The sequence below is a fragment of the Erinaceus europaeus genome, chromosome 5, assembly GCF_950295315.1.
Source record: "Erinaceus europaeus chromosome 5, mEriEur2.1, whole genome shotgun sequence".
In the NCBI taxonomy this organism is placed as follows: domain Eukaryota; kingdom Metazoa; phylum Chordata; class Mammalia; order Eulipotyphla; family Erinaceidae; genus Erinaceus; species Erinaceus europaeus.
Genome location: NC_080166.1, coordinates 122,725,296 through 122,743,137, shown reverse-complemented (window position 1 = coordinate 122,743,137; position 17,842 = coordinate 122,725,296). Strand labels below are relative to the sequence as shown.

The following is a 17,842-nucleotide window of genomic DNA, read 5'->3' as shown; positions in this document are numbered from 1 at the left end:
AATGTGCCTCACTAGTGTGTCTGAAATGGCATCTGTGTATATGTGTGCCTACTGCCCAGGTACTTGCTAGAATAAGCTATGTAAGAGCATGGGCCTTTTGTTTTTTTCACTACCATATCTCTCAGAATCTGGCACTAGGAATCCACTGCTCCTAGTGGCCATTTTTTCCCCATTTTACTGGATAGGAGAGAGAAAATGAGGGTGTAGGAGATAGAAAGGGAGAGACAAAGTCAGACGCCGGAAGACCTGCTCTGTAGCTTGTGAAGCACCCCCTCTGTGGTGGGAGGCATGGGTTTGACCTTGGACCCTTGTTGGTCCTTGCACTTAGTACTATGAGCTCTTAGCTAGGTGCGCCACTACCTTGTCCCCACAGCCATTACTCCTCAAGCAGTGTTCAGGAGAGGAAGCCTCCAGTCGCTCGTGTCCGTTGCACACAATGGAGACAAGCATTTCCCCTTACGACTAGTGAGGGAGACACTGGCAGCTGAGGCACAGGTCTTCAGATGTCAGAAGGAAATTACGGTTCACACTTGCATTTCTATTTCTGCCCCTTTGGTTGTACAGAAATGCAACAGTTTATCGAAGGAGTGTGCAACTAGTATCCTCTCAGCTGACCTGTTAGACATGAAAAATAGTTTGTTTTGAAGTCTGTTGAACTGCTGATGGAGGTATTTCCTGCTAGACTTGGTAGGGGTTTGCTGGTACTTGTGGCCAATCTGATGCTTGGCAGGCTGACAGGTGGCACAGGGCAGCACTGAACTTGGAAGCATGAAATCCCAAGTTCTATCCCCAGCATCACATGTGTCAGACTATCACTCTGATTCTCTTCTCTCTCCTCCACTCTCCCTCATGTCAATAAATAAGCATATTTTTAAAGATCTGATGCTTAGATATCTTGCTTTCTTCCTGAAGCTTCGATATTCTACTTTAAGATACTGCTGGCCAGCACTAATGAACTAGTTGACTTCTTTGAGTAAGAAATCACCATCTGTTTACTGAGTCAGTAGGCTCTGGAACTGAGGAAAGCTTCCACTGAAGAGAAGGAAGAATGGCTTTGACTTAGAACATACATGGCAGAACTCGAGTGGATCTCCTCACCAAGTGCAGCTCTGAATCTCCATTGCTACTGCCCTCAGAATCTGGAGCAGCGGCAGGGAGGGACAGCAGGGGACAGAGATCTAACCAGGAAACTCAGGAGAAGACCTATGCCTTGGTGGCATAGCAGAAGAGCTGTGAAAGTCTCTTTGCATAACCACTGGATTATCTCTGCCACTCCCTGCTTTATCTCTTGTTCAGGAGTCAGTGATTAAGCTAAGAAGCCTACTTATAGTTTAAAAGCCTTCAGGCTCCCATAGCCTACAGGGAAGAAAAAGCACAAAAGAGGCTTTTAAACCACTGAGCTCCAAATCAGGGATTAAAATACTATTGAAACAACTGTTAACTTCCACCACTGTGAACACTTTAATTACCTTACTTAGACACAAGTCAATCCCAGCAATAGTGATCAGTAATTTGAAAAGTACTGAGAGAGGGAACTCATAACATAATATATAAAATGGTTAAACTAACAAGAAGAAATATTGGAGAAATGAACGAGGACAAGAGTCCAGCTAGAAGTCCCCCCAAAGGGTGAAGCACAAAATAATGAGGTCAACATCCAAACACTAGGAACAAGGAAATAATCATAGAAGTGAGTAAAGAGTTTGAAAGAATTGTCATCAGAAATACAGAAACAACAAATGAGACTCTGGAAGAAAACATTAATTATCTCAAGGTTATTGGAGAGCTGAAAGCTGAAATAGCTCAGCTAAGAACCCAACTAGCTGAACAAGCTAAAACAGTATCAGAACAGGGTAACAAAACAGATGAACTCCAGAAAACAGTAGAGGGGAGAGAGAATAGAATCAATGAGGCTGAAGACAGAATTAGCAAGATCGAGGACGAATTAGAGACAACTAAAAAAGAAGTAAGAGATCTCAAAAAGAGATTAAGAGAGACTGAAAACAACAACAGAGTCCTATAGGATGACTTCAAAAGAAACAATATACGCGTCATTGGCTTACCAGTGGAAGAAAGAGAGGAAGAGGAAGAAAGCATTCTTCAGGCCATACTAGCTGAAAATTTCTCTAGTCTAGACAACACCAAAGACATAAAGATTCAAGAAGCCCAGAGGGTCCCAAACAGAATTAACCCAGACCTAAAGACACCAAGACATGTCATACTTAGAATGGAAAGGAATAAGGATAAAGAAAGGATCCTCAAGGCTGCAAGAGAAAAACAAGGAGTCACCTACAAAGGAAAACCCATAAGATTAGCAGCAAACTTCTCCATACAAACACTACAGGCCAGAAGAGAATGGCAAGATATCTATTGAGTGCTCAGTGAGAAAGGCTTTCAACCAAGAATACTATATCCTGCTAGACTGTCATTCAGACTATATGGAGGCATAAAAACATTCTCAGACAAGCAACAGTTGAAGGAAGCAACCATCACCAAGCTTGCCCTGAAAGAAGTTCTGAAAGGTCTCCTATAAACAATCAGACCACCATAAATAGGCCATATATCAGAACACTCTAAAACCTTATAAGAATGGCGTTAAAATATCTTCAATCTTTGATCTCAATAAATGTCAATGGCCTGAATTCACCTATTAAAAGACACAGAGTAGGAAGATGGATCAGAAAATACAATCCAACAATATGGTGTCTACAGGAAGCTCACCTAACTCAACAAGACAAAAACAGACTTAAAGTGAAAGGATGGAAAACTATCATACAAGCCAGTTGCCCACAAAAAAGGGCAGGAACAGCTATTCTCATATCTGACACGATAGACTTTAAAATAGATAAGATTTAAAAAGATAGGAATGGACACTACTTAATGCTCAGAGGATCAGTCAATCAAGAGGACTTAACAATTATTAACATCTATGCACCCAATGAGAAGCCATCTAAATACATCAAACGTCTACTGAAAGAGCTATAGCAATATATTAACAGCAACACAGTCATAGTAGGGGACTTCAACACCCCACTCTCTCAACTTGATAGATCATCCAGGCAGAAAATCAATAAAGACATAAGGGAGCTAAATGAAGAGATAGATAAACTGGAAGTCTTGGACATTTTCAGTCATTCATCCCAATAAACTGGAATACACATTTTACTCAAGTCCACATGGGTCATTCTCAAGGATAGACCATATGTTAGGCCACACAGCCAGCATCAGCAAATTCAAGAGCATTGAAATCATCCCAAGCATTTTCTCAGACCACAGTGGAATGAAACTAACACTTAACAATCAACAAAAGATTAGTAATAGTCCCAAAATGTGGAAGCTCAACAGTACACTCCTTAACAACTTCTGGGTCAAAGAGGAAATAAAGGAAGATATCAAAATGTTTTGAGAGTTCAATGAAAATGAAGACACAAGCTATCAAAATATTTGGGACACAGCTAAGGCAGTACTGAAAAGGAAGTTCATAGCCATAGACGCACACATTAGGAAACAAGGAAAAGCACAAATAAACAGCCTGATTGCACATCTTAAACCTAGAAGAAGAACAAAGGAGCCCTAAAGCAATCAGAAGGACAGAAATCACTAAAGTTAGGGCAGAAATCAATAACACTGAAAATAAGAAAACCAGGAGTTGGGTGGTAGCACAGTGGGTTAAGCGCAGGTGGTGCAAAGTGCAAGGACCGGCATAAGGATCCCGCTTCGAGCCCTTGGCTCCCCACCGGCAGGAGGGTCACTTCACAAGTGGTGAAGCAGGTCTGCAGTTGTGTATCTTTCTCTCCCCCTCTCTGTCTTCCCCATCTCTCTCCATTTCTCTCTCTCTTATCCAACAACAAGGACATCAATCATAACTACAGCAATAAAACAACAAGGGCAACAAAAAGGAATAAATAAATAAATATTTTTTAAAAAAAGAAAATAAGAAAACCATACAAAAGATCAATGAAAGTAAATATTGGTTCTTTGAAAGAGTGAACAAAATTGACAAACCTTTATCCAGACTCACAAAATAAAAAAGGGAGAAGACCCAAATAAATCAGATAGTAAATGAAAGAGGAGATATCACAACAGATACCACAGAAATTCAACATATCATGCAAGGCTTCTATGAACAATTATATGCCACCAAGCTAGAGAACCTGGAAGAAATGGACGATTTCCTAGATACCTACCAACTTCCAAAACTATGTGAAGAGAAAGTAGATAACATGAACAGGCCCATCACAGCTAACAAAATTGAAACAGTTATCAAAAATCTTCCCAAAAATAAAAGTCCTGGACCAGATGGTTTTACAAATGAATTCTACAAAACCTTCAAAGAAGAACTAATACCTCTACTTTTAAAAGTCTTCCAGAAGATTGAAGACACTGGAATACTCCCTGCCAGCTTCTATGAAGCAACATCACTTTGATACCAAAAGCAGACAGGGACACAACCAAAAAAGAAAACTACAGACTAATATCTCTGATGAACATAGATGCTAAAATATTGAACAAAATTCTAGCCAACTGGATACAGCAGTATATTAAAAAGATTGTTCATCATGAGCAAGTGGGGTTTTTCCCAGGCATGCACGGTTGGTTTAATATATGTAAATCAATCAACATGATCCACCACATCAACAAAAGCAAGACCAAAAACCACATGGTCATATCAATAGATGCAGAGAAAGCCTTTGACAAAATACAACATCGCTTTATGATCTAAACACTACAAAAAATGGGAGTAGATGGAAAATTCCTTAAGATAGTGGAGTCTACATATAGCAAACCTACAGCCAACATCATACTCAATGGTGAAAAACTGGAAGCATTTCCCCTCATATCAGGCACTAGACAGGGCTGCCCACTATCACCATTACTATTCCACATAATGCTGGGAGTTCTTGCCATAGCAATCAGGCAGGAGCAAGGAATTAAAGGCATACAGATTGGAAGAGAAGAAGTCAAACTCTCCCTATTTGCAGATGACATGATAATATACATAGAAAAACCTAAGGAATCCAGCAAGAAGCTTTTGGATATCATCAGGCTATACAGTAAGGTGTCAGGCTACAAGATTAACATTCAAAAGTCAGTGGCATTCTTCTATGCAAACACTAAGTTAGAAGAAATTGAAATCCAGAAATCAATTCCTTTTACTATACCAACAAAAACAATAAAATATCTAGGAGTAAACCTAACCAAAAAAGTGAAAGACTTGTATAATGAAAATCATGAGTCACTACTCAAGGAAATTGAAAAGACACAAAGAAGTAGAAAGATATTAAATGTTCATGGGTTGGAAGAATTAACATCATCAAAATGAATATACTCACCCATCCAAAAAGATCTATGTACACATATGTTCTTGGCAGCACAATTTGTAATAGCCAAAACCAAGAAGCAACCCAGGTATCCAACAACAGATGAGTGGCTGAGCAAGTTGTGGTATATATATACTATGGCATACTACTTAGCTATAAAAAATGGTGACTTCACTGTTTTCAGCCGATCTTGGATGGACCTTGAAAAATTCATGTTAAGTGAAATAAGTCAGAAACAGAAGGATGAGTATGGGATGATCTCACTCTCAAGCAGAAGTTGAAAAACAAGATCAGAAAGGAAAACACAAGTAGAACCTGAACTGGAATTGGCATATTGCACCAAAGTAAAAGACTCTGGGGTCAGTGGGTGGAGAGAATACAAATCCAGGAAGGATGACAGAGGACCTAGTGGAGGTTGTATTGTTATATGGAAAACTGGGAAATGTTATGCATGTACAAACTATTGTATTTACTGTTGAATGTAAAACATTAATTCCCCAATAACGAAATAAAAAAATTTCTTTATTGGGGGATTAATGTTTTACAGTTAACAGTAAAATAAAATCATTTCTACATGTGTAACATTACTCAGTTTTCCACATTCCCCACTAGGTCCTCCTCTGCCATCATGTTCCAGGACCTGAAGCCTCATCCACCCCACCCCAAAGTCTTTTACTTTGGTGCAATCTTCTTTCTTCTAGCGTTTGCCCTTCTTCCGTAGCCAGTTAAATGGCTTTGAAAGTGACTGGGATCCATGTGGATTCAGTCGGCTAGGAAGGATCATCAGTTTCCCCAATGAATGGGTACTCACGGGGTGCACCACGGGAAGGTCGATCCAATGCACCCCAACTTTGGTGCAATACACCAGCTCTAGTCCAAGTTTTGCTTTGTGTTTTCCCTTCTGCTCTTACTTTTCAGCTTCTATGCATGAAATCACCCCATATTCACCCTCCTTTCTGACTTTTCTCACTTAACATGATTTATTCAAGCTCCATCCAAGATGAGGTGAAGAAGGTGAATTCACCATTTTTAATAGCTGAGTTGTTTTCCATTGTGTATATAGACTACAACTTTCTCAGCCATTCATCTGTTGTTGGACACCTGGGTTGCTTCTTGGTTTTGGCTATTACAAATTGTGCTGCTATGAACCTAGGTATACACAGATCTTTTTGGATGGGTGTGTTTGATTCTTTCAGATATAAACCCAAGACAGGAATTGCTAGGTCATAGGGTAGATCCACTGCTAGTCTTCTGATAGTTCTTCAGAGTGCTCTCCACAGAGCTGAGACTAATCCACATCCCTACCAGCAAGCAGTGCAGGAGAGTTCCTTTGTCCCTACAACTTCTCCAGCATTTGTTACTACTATCCTTTCTGATGAATGACATTCTCACAGAAGTGAAATTATGTCTTATTGTTGTCTTTATTTGCATTTATCTAATAATCAATGACTTGGAGCATTTTTTTTATTGTCGGCTGAGAAATTTGTGGTATATATACACAATGGAATACTACTCAGCTATTAAGAATGATGAATTCACCTTCTTCACTTCATCTTGGATGGAGCTTGAATGAATCATGTTGAGATAAGTCAGAAAGAGAATGATGGATATGGGGTGATTTCACACATAGAATTTAAAAAATAAGATCAGAAGAGAAAACACAAAGCAAAACATGAACTGGATTTAGTGTATTGTATCAAAGTAAAGGACTCTAGGGTCATGGTGTTCAGGTAGCATATTTGGTTAAGCATACTGCTCATCTCTGACTTATGGTGGTGCTAGAGATTGAACCTCAGGTTTATGGGCCTCAAGCATGAAAGTCTTCAGTATGACCATTACACTGCTTCCCTAATTCTCTATCAAAGAAATATAGAAATATCTGGAGTAATGTGTTACACTAATAAATAATATTCAGTGGGCCAGGTGGTGGCACACCCAGTTGAGCTTACATGTAACCATGCTCAGGGACCCAGGTTCAAACCTCCCAGTCCCCACCCACAAGCAAGTACATTATCTTCATGAGTGGTAAAACAGTGCTACAGAGAGACGTATATCTCTCTCTCAGTCTCTCTCTATCTCCCTCTCCCCTCAATTTCTCTCTACCCTATCAAAAGAAGAAAGAAAAGGAGAGAAAAAAAGAAGCAAGAAGAAAAGAAAAGAAAATGACCACCAGCAGTGATGGATTTTGTTGTGTAGCTAACAAGCCTCAGTGGCAAAAAGAAACAAATAAATAAAACTCAATGTTTGTTTTAAATAATAGAAGCACACAGAGTTCTAGAAGATTAAAAATGTTCTTATGGAAACCTATACCATATAAAGACAAGCCTGTGACTTATGGAAATGTGAAGAACTGGGAATAAACATAAAAGATTGGGAGGAGAGATGTGTCATACTGCTTTATTGTCCTGTTTGAAATAGATTAGCTTCCTTTCCACTTATCTACCATACTGCTTTATTATCCTGTTTGAAATAGATTAGCTTCCTTTCCACTTATCTACCATATTTATAAAAGACAGAGAAAAACACCGTGCTGGAAATGTGATTCATAATAGCACCATTATTCCTTAGATGAAACACGGTATTTGGTTCGCCTGGCAAAATATGCCAGTCACCACTAACCTGTAGCTCTGGAGGCTAGTGGGGTTGCTATGACAACCAGACAAAAGAGTTTAATAATAGCTCTGCTTCAAAGCTGGAAAACTGACAAAGATGAGTGCTGTAAATGCATGTGTTTTTCACAAATGCAAACAAGCAGAAATATATTTCTTTGTTCAAAAATATTAATTTAATATCACTTGCTGTTCCTGGTATTATGTTAGAAAGTATAGGAAAAGTAGATGTGGTCCCTGCACAATCAAATGCACTGTTAGTTCAGGAGACACAATAAAGAATCAACAAATCAATGAGCTGAGTAATTCTAGCACATGGAGCAGCTGTATAAAGTAATGAAGCCACTGTACTGAACAAGTAATATCTAGTGCAGGATGTGGATAAGAATGGAGTCAAAGCCCATATGAAAAATGCTGCTTTACAAACAAACTATCTTCAAAAACTTCAAGAAAACTATGGTGGTTATCTCTGGGAGGATGAGGCCACAGAACTTTGGTGGTGGGTTGACTGTGGAACCTGTGGGGTTTTTTTTTTTTTTGATGATTTAATATTGATTTATAAAATTATGAAATAACTAGGGTATAATTCCAAACTGTTCCTATCACCAGAGTTCTATATCCCCATTCCCTCCACTGGCAACTACAATGGTTCTCACAAGGTAACAGATATGGGTTGACTATAATTTCTATAACTATATATATATATATATATATATATATATATATTTGCCCATCTTTTCCACAGTCCTGCCTTCTCTTCCTTTCCAGGTCACACCTACATCCATTACTACTTTGGAGTGTCCTTTCTTTTGTCCTCTTCTTTCTCTGGGTCCTGGTGGAATTGGGGTTCAGAGCCCTCTGATCATTTCCCCCTAAAACTTCTCCCCCTCTAGGAGTATGGACCAAAATTCTTTATGGGGTGCAGAAGGTGGGAGGTCTGGCTTCTGTAATTGCTTCTCTGCTGGACATGGACATTTACAGGTCAATCCATACCAGCAGGCTGTTTATATTTCCCTAGTGGGGTAAGGCTTTGACTAGGTGAAGTTCAGGGATACATTGCTGAGGTTGTCTGTCCAGGGAGCATCGGCAGCTTGGTGACAGGTATGTTCCTAAGAAACCACTGACCTGACCCAGGGCCCATGTCTATTCATATTTAGCACAGGAGCCTATACAACCTCTGAGTCCCTGTCAATCTGAGCTCACAGTCCACGGTCACAGCTGGAAACATTCTAGGCTGCACTTATCTCAGGACCAGTCTTCCTCCAGTGGCAGAGCAAGATGCTCCAACCTCCCTTCGAAGAGCAGGGCAGACCCTATGACTGCTGCCTTATAGTAAGGCCAGGGTCCCAGAGAGGCCCTCAGAAGGGCTTATGATGCTGTTCCTGATGGAAGTGACCTTCAAATGGGTGGGGTCAACATTTAATTGTATTTATATACTTTCTTCAAGTTTGGGAGCTACTCTCTGGCCTAACCCAACATTTTAGTTTTATTCTCAACTCAGACACCATCTTCCCAGACAATATTTTTAGTCCACCTGAATATTAGCTTTCAAGCTCAGGCAAAAATTACTAATGTCGTGAGTCCTTGGGAACATATCTAAAATAAACTTCCTAGCTCCTTATCATCCTAAAATCCATATTCTCATCTGTTCTACTCCCACTTTTTGTTTCCTGTTCATTAATCCTTTTGTCTTTTTTTTTTATCATCAGAGAAATGCGAACATTAACCATTATTCCTGCTTTATATTTTACTGCCTTTTGGCCACCAAGTTGCAGATGCTACTATGATTCCATCCTGAAGCCCCTGGCACCCATGAGAACACCAGGACAGCAGATGAAGCTTCACAAATTGTAGAGCACTGCTGTGTTTTCTTTCTTCTTCTTTCTTTCTCCTTTTTTTTTTGCCTCCAGGGTTATGGCTGGGGCTTGGTACCAGCACTACGAATATACTGCTTCTGGAGGCTATTTTTCCCATTTTGTTGCCTTGTCGTTGTTGTTGTTGTAGAGGTTGTTGTTATTGCATAGGGCAGAGAGAAATCGAGAGAGATGGGGAAGACGGAGAAAGGGGAGAGAAAGATAGACACCTGTAGACCTGCTTCACCGCTTGTGAAGCGACCCCACTGCAGCTGGGGAGCCGGGGGCTTGAACTGGGATTCTTACTCTGGTCCTTGCATTTCGTGCCATGTATGCTTAACCCGCTGTGCTGTGGCCCAGGCCACTGTATTATGTTTCATTCTGTCTCTGTCCTACTCTCTCTGTGTCATTCATGTCGTTCATTCATTCATTTATTTATTCATTTATTCATTCATTGGTTTATTTATTTGTTTTTGCCTCCAGGCTTATTGCCTGGGGCTCGGTGCCTGCACTATGAATCCACTGCTCCTGGAGGCTGTTTTTCCCATTTTGTTGCCCTTGTTGTGCTTGTTGTAGTTGTCGTTGTCATAGCTGTTGTTGGATAGGACAGAAAGAAATGGAGGAGGGGAAGACAGAGACGGGGAGAGAAAGATAGACACCTGCAGACCAGCTTCACCGCTTGTGAAGCAACTCCCCTGCAGGTGGGGAGCCGGGGGCTCAAACTGGGATCCTTACACCAGCCCTTGTGCTTTGCGCCACCTGCACTTAACCCGATGCACTACCGCCCAGCTCCCTTAAATTCATTTTTTTAAGAATGGTTATGCAAAGACATTTTCACACCTGAGGCTCTAAAGTCCCAGGTTCAATTCCCTGCACCACTATAAGCCAGAGATGAGCAGTGCTCTGGTGAAAAAAAAAGAAAAGGAAAAGGAAAAAAAAATTCCATCTTTAATCTATATTTAAGTAAGTCAGTCGCTAAATTTATCTTCTGGGGAATCCTAGACACCTGTTGCTTAAAGTTAACAGAATTTTCAAGCTATCTAGCACTGTACCAGCAGTTGCATTGCATAAAACAGAGCTTCAGTACAAATCTGTGGACCTCAGAATAGCTCCATTTGCTATTGTACCAGAAGACTGAAGCTGGCATGACACGAGGGGGCTCCACCTTCTTTTTCTGACTATACTGTTGTGCTGACTATACTGTGAGTGCTGGAGGGGAATCTGACCCCCAGCTTGTATACTCTGAGCCTGTTTCCTTGCCCTGTGACCCCGCAGTGCTACATTTGCATGGAGAGCAAGGGCATCTCTGCAGAATGCCCGCTTATGTCATGTCTAGGAGTCTGCTTCAAAACCAGTGTGAGTTTAACCACAACCACAGAAGGGAAGCCCAAGTTACATTTCAAGGGATGTGCCCTTTCCTATTACTCAGTCTCAAATGCCATCCAAAACGATCAGAATATCAATACTTTCCCGGGGCCACAGCATTCAGGCCTTGGTTTCCATATGGACAATGGATCCTGCTTTGAAAATAACTTATATGACAGGGGCTTCCACCTCCAGACTCTGGCTGGTCTGTTCCTGCTCCACCTACCACTATACCCTACTGTTTAACTGTCTCCCCCCACTGTATACTCCACAAACACACACACACACACACACACACACAGACAACTTGGAGGGCTAGATCCACAGGCAGCTAGCTCTCTCCTATTCCCAGGCACACAAAGCCATGCACACAAGCATAGTCACTCAGACCCTCCATGCTCAGCAACAAGCCATGCTAGCTCTCTGTTGGGTCCACTAGGACTCCCAGCAAAGGGTGGGTAGGCTGCTCCCTCTGCTGAGCCCCAGCCACTCCCACCCATCCCCCAGTAGTCCCAGCTGTCCTACTATGCCCACAAGTCTGTCACTTTTGCAAACACCATCAATTATCTGTTAGCCCCAGCACCAGAGACCTCTCTGGTACCATCCCCTTGACCTCAAAAGCCAAACTGTGTGCAAAAGAAAAATAAAGGCTTTCCAGTGATGGAAAAAACAAACAACAACCAAAAACACAGAACTTGCAAAATCTGGGTTCTTTGAGTTTTTCAGACTACAGCTATAGATAGAAAAGATGGGGGGAGGGGGCAGACGGTGGCGTAGCTGGTTAATCGCATGTAGTATTAAGCACAAGGACCACAGCAGGGAAAGGAGTTTAGGCCCCTGCTCTCCACTTGCAAGAAGGTGCTCCACCATCGATGAAGCAAGCCTGCAGGTGCTTACCATTCACTCTCCCTCTCCCTTCTCAATTTCTGTCCTATCGAGTAAAATGGGGGGGGGGAAATGGCTGCCAGGAGTGGTTGATTCTAGTGAGCCCCAGTGAACAAAACTGATAAACGAGAAAAGGATGCTTTTCTGTCAAGAAGGAATTTTAACAATACCGGTAGTGTCATTCACTGCACAAACAACAGAGACATGAAATCAAAAAGTCAGGTAGTCTGGTTTCTAATACCAGTTTTATTTGTAACTAACCACACACAAATCACTTATCTGTGAAACAATGGTTAACATTTATTCATTAATTCACAATCACATCACAAAACCAAAACTCTTCCCAGAAAACCTCTTTGTCATCCAAGATGCTACTATTTAGCTTATATTTCAACTCGAAGGTTGAAAATGACAAATTAGAGGATTTGTCATTTATAAACTGCTTATATACCTTACTTCTGTACCTGGATAATCTGATTGAGATCAGCTGTGTCCTATTTCAGTCTCATAAAAGAAAAAGCTATCAACAAGAAGTTACTGGTGAAGAGAAGTTGGTAAAAAATAAATAAATAAATACGACCAAAAAACCCCCACAATTTTCATTAAATATAGTGCGTGTTGTCAAAAATGAACGAAGTTTAGCTTTAGACAGTAAGGGCATGTTTGCTCTTTCGCAGGAGCACACACTGCTACAAGAAGCATTTTATTTCACTAAAAATGTTAAACAGGAATGTTTTGTGGACTCTTCTGATGGCCAACCCAATTGGCTAAGATTTTATTTTTTTAATCTTTGTCTCTCTCTCTCTCTCCATTTTCATCTTGATGTGAAATGGTATTACATATATGCATATATATATATACATATATATATAATTTTAAAAAAATCAATTCCCACCCAAAAACACATTCCTTTGCACTCTGCCAGAGTGTAAGGTATGTTACTTTTCTGGGCACGGCAGGGGTAGATAGCATAATGGCTATGCAAAGAGACTCTCATATGCCTGAGGTACCGAAGTCCCAGGTTCAATCCCCTGCATCACTGCAAGCCAGAGCTGATCAGTGATCTGGTTTAAAAACAAAATGTTACTTTTCTGTCACTATAGAGAATAAACAAGAGAGAACTAAATGAAGATTTAGGAAATTAACAATTCTAACAGGATATGAAAGACTTAAATGCCATAAGCATCTGATTATTAATCATAACAATCATATTTAGTAAACCCTCATGAGGTAAGCACCTATTTTTTTTAATTTAACAATGTTAATTTTATGCGGTTTAGCCTCTTTCTGGACTTTACCTTACACATGACAGAAACAAGACTGAAGAAGCATGGTTCACAGAGAAACACAGAACAGCTACAAATCCCATAATAAAATAGCCATGTATACCACTGTTTAGAGAAATATTTTAGACGAAACATATTTTCACAACTGGCCCCAAATGCCATCATTGACTTGTGTTATTTTAACTGTAAACTTTTAATACAAAAATACCTTTAAGCTGATAACATTTAGTGACTACAAAACTGACAGAATATGTCAATGTCACACAAAACAGTTCTATACACAACTTAAAGTTTTGACGTTCTCTGCTGGCACTTGATTTTATAGTTGATAGACACACAATAATTGATGTCAGTAAAATACTGTTTTTAGCTTATACAATATTTTGAAAACCAATATTACTTCACAAAGCAATAAATAATCACATACTATTGACAAATTCTTTAAGATGAACACCAAGACGTTGTCAGAATCACACAAACTTTTTAAAACAATGGATAAAAATTTACATTATCATGTTCAGTGAAAAAAAAGAATTAGTCCTCTAATCAAATGAATCATGTGTCAAGTATGGATTAGAAAACATGAACCTGAAAGGAAGTTAACTACTTTGTTTTGTTTTCTTGAGGTTTTTAGATGGTTAATGGCACTATTAGAATGAATTTTTAGATGAAAAGAATTGTTGCTCTTTGCAAATACACATTTTACATTACAAAATTAAAACTGAAAGTACTGTCAAACAGTAGAAGCCTGTTTTTTTTTAATTTCAGTGAATTTACAGCATTTCTGTACATTAATACAAATAAAATCACCACTTGTACTAAACATATATGTATTTTTCTTTCTTCACAAAAAGAAAATAAAACCTAGCAAACTAAATTGTAACACATTTTGTAAAAACCCACTAGTTTAAAATATGGGACTCTATAAACTACTCTAAAGAAAAAGGTAACTTTCACAACCCTGCTTAGTATCTCCTATCCATTCAATTTCTTATTATAAAAATCAAAGCCCAAGTTACAGTACTTGTGGCACTAAACAAAATGAAAAATTTAAATAAAACACTAGTAGTATAATAAAAATAATACACTAAAATCAAAATACTGGACTTGTAGGACAGTAATTTATTAAATAGGTTGATTTCTTTGAGTGTTTGAATTCTGTAACATTAAATTACATAAATAGGTTGATTTCATTGAGTGCTTAAATTCTGTAACATTAAATACACTAGTATTTCAAATACCCCTTTCTCAGCCCAAACTGAAATCAGCTTTTTCATCTTTGCAGCAAGCAGAAAGGGTATGTCCTTGTGATTCCCAAAGCAGGAAGAAAACACTTTAAAGCATCAATCAACCTATCAAAAAAAAAGGTGTGTTTAGCCAGTGCTTTTCACTGAGGTGCTACCTGTACCCATAAATCATCATCAGATAAAGAACTCGAGCTTCCTGACTCAGAATCTAGCTCACTGAATCCACCTAAATCCCACTCAGTACTAGACTCACTGGGTACTTCTTCTTCCTCAGTGAGGAAACTCTCACCAGATTCAAGACAGGAAGGATAAACTCGAGATGAGAGGCAAAAAAAGTTGGAATCAAACTGGAAGAGGCCTAATGTGCTACCTATATTAATCCACTGGTCAGTCACCAGGTCATATTCATACACAGTCACCCTGTTTTTTTTCCATTGTGGAGTGCGTGAAGTGATCAGCAACAACTTCTGGCCATGGGTGATAATTCGATAGTTATTGGTTTCAGACACCAAAGGAATATTATTCATTTGTCTCCACTCTCCTCTGACTGGATTGTAGACCTTCATGACAGGGATATCACAGATACAATAGATCTCATCATTGAAGACACAGGCTTCCTGAAAGTCGTTGCGTTTAAGAGAAACGCACTTCAACCATATATTATGGCTGGGATCAAAACAGAACATGCGCTTACTATTTAGAGCATAGAGATAGTTTTGAATTACCATAAGGTCAAAAGATATGAAAGAATGGGGTAGTGGGGCTACCATGACCCACTGGTTCCTCTGAACACTGTAGCACTCCACTTCCTTCAGTTTAACCCCAGTAATAGGGTCTCGCCCACCCAGAATGTAAATGTAACCATTGAGGTATGCCACATCCATGCCCTCACGGCAGAGTAGGCGGTCTGCCAGCTGCTGCCAACTATTCTGGGCTGGCTTATACACCCAGAGGTCCTTCCTGGGCTGGGGAGCTAGGTATATGTCATGGTCAGGAGACACACAGACAGCTAGGGTAGTTACAGATCTAGTGTGGGCAAGGCAGGTCACAGGCGATGGTACTTTGTAAATGTCCCCAGAGTATGGGTCACAGCAGAGAAAGGGATCTCTGGGGTGTCCAAAAAGGATCACCATCTTCTTGGCACACACACCCAGCCTCTGGGGTGGGCTTTCTACGGCAGGCACAACCGAGCTACTGCTGCTGGCCTCGGGCTTTGGCACCAGAGACTTGCACAACATGTCCCCATATCGCATCTGCAGGGCTCCTTCAATAAGGTCCAGGCAGTGCTTCTTCACAATGGTGTTGGCCAGCAGTCCTTTCAGGTAATCCTGATCTTGGTCAGCGAAGTGTGTCCAGCGGACACACTTGAAGACTTCTGCGGCGCTGGGGCCGCGTTCCTTGGGGGCTGCCTCCAGCCACTGCACTGCCACGTGACACACGGTTTGCTCATGCTCTATGTTTAGACTATCCAGGCGGAGGACAGTCAACATCTGAGCCAAGGTCAGATCTGCCAGAGTCTCTTCTCGAATGGAACTCATCTGACTCAGCTGTTTAAAGTTGTGAGCTATGAAGGCCTGGGCCTGGGAGCGCAGCTTGCGGTGGCCAAAGGCGTCCGCAAACTTGAAGATTGCGGTGCAGTTGGTGAGGTCCAGGCGGCGCGCCAGGAAAGAAGCACAGGCCTCCCGCACGTACTCCAGCTGCAGCATGTCCGACGCGGCGTAGAGGCGCTCCACGTTGGCCTCACTCAGGGACACGCGGCCCGTGTAGCAGTAGTCGACCAGCACCTCGAAGGACTCGGCATCCACGTCGTGCATGGTCACGCTGGTCTGCTGGCTCTCGTACATGCCGCCCGTGAACATGCTCTTGAAATAGGGACACGCGGCGGCCAGCACGTTCCGGTTGCAGGGGAACAGGCGGCCCGTGCCCGGCCCGCTCCCGGGCGTCACCACCTCAATGGTCACATCGCACAGCAGCCTTGCATCGTAAAAGGACTTGAGCTGTGCCAGCAGGGCTGCAGAGTGGGCCGCGTCCTTCAGCTCCTCTGGGCCGGTAAAGAAAGCCGAGACTGTGGGTTTGTGAATTCTCTTGGGTCGCTTGCCACCGCGGGGACTGGCCAGGCGACGAGAGCGCTGGGCCTCCTCCCGGGACTGCATGGTGGCGATGGCGGTGGGAGCCGAGGACGAGATCGGGTGCAAGGACCTGGCTCCTCCTCACCCTCCTCTGACTGGCACTAAGATCTTGGTATCTCCAGAGACACTGCAGCGCGTGTCCATTTACTTAATTCCAGCCCTACTGCACGATGCCACCTCCCTTTATCGCGTAGACAGTGTCTGACTCACCCTTTTCCAGTTCTGTGCCCGTTCTCTGCCTCAGCTTTGCCCGCTCCGGAACGGCTGGCAGGAGCCAAGAAAGCCGCCACCGCTGCGTTGGCAAGACGGGTAGGCGGTAGGGAGAACTACCGCTCCCAGGCTGCCCTTCGCTCCTCGAGGAATGCCGGGCTCGCCAGACTCCTGGGCATAGGCTGGCGCACAGAGGCCGCTTTGCATATTGGGAATAGTAGTTTCGATAATATCGCGAGAATTATCGCTCGTTCATTGTTTCTGATGACGGAGTTTGAAAATCCGTAATTTTTTTTTCATTTGTTTTTTTTCGGTTTGGAATCCGCATCGGAGGCCTATTCTGTGTCTAATAAATGGCTTCTTTCTCAGAACCGTCTCCTGTTTCAAATATGTTGAAAAATCATTCTCTCACGACTACACCTGACGCTATCCGACGCTGTTCATGTCGCGTCCTGCGTAGATGAGATGAAAGAAAGTGCGCAGCGTATATAGGATGCTTTGCGTCAATGTCTGCAGGCTGCTAATAAAATTGATGAAGTGCGCGCGTACGTGGTCAACTGAAATATAGGTATGAATGTTTTTAGCTTTTCGTCTAGCGTTTGGAAGAAAATGAAACAGAGAACTTGAAATCACAGCCTGTAGGGGGAAAAAAATTTAAAAGTCCTCTAGGTTTCTGCAGTGATCCATTTGAGTTTTTTAGTTGCTAGATTTTTATTTTTAAACACTTTAAAGGTTTATTTATTTATTTATTACTGAAAGTGCCAATTCATTCCTCTGGCGTACGCAATACCCCGGATGAAATCGGAACCTGCAAGTCGGGTTTTTGCCACCACCAAGACGCTAGATTTTATTCTGTACACGTTTCAGTTTATTGGAGAAAAGACGAGAAAGTCACAGGACGGACCAGGATGACCCACAGCAGATACACTGTTAGACT

General features: G+C 41.5%; 1 protein-coding gene across 1 annotated transcript; it reads right to left on the bottom strand.

Moving 5' to 3' along the window:
- Nucleotides 1-12,251: 12,251 nt before the first annotated feature.
- KBTBD6 (kelch repeat and BTB domain containing 6) lies at nucleotides 12,252-17,018 on the bottom strand. The gene has a single exon (XM_007528617.3). The coding sequence runs from the start codon at nucleotides 16,717-16,719 to the stop codon at nucleotides 14,707-14,709; it is 2,013 nt and encodes a 670-aa protein (XP_007528679.1). The 5' UTR covers nucleotides 16,720-17,018; the 3' UTR covers nucleotides 12,252-14,706.
- Nucleotides 17,019-17,842: the final 824 nt, after the last annotated feature.

Coding starts and splice junctions, on each gene's coding strand:
- KBTBD6 (XM_007528617.3), bottom strand. CDS start 16,719: ATGCAGTCCCGGGAGGAGGCCCAGCGCTCTCGTCGCCTGGCCAGTCCC.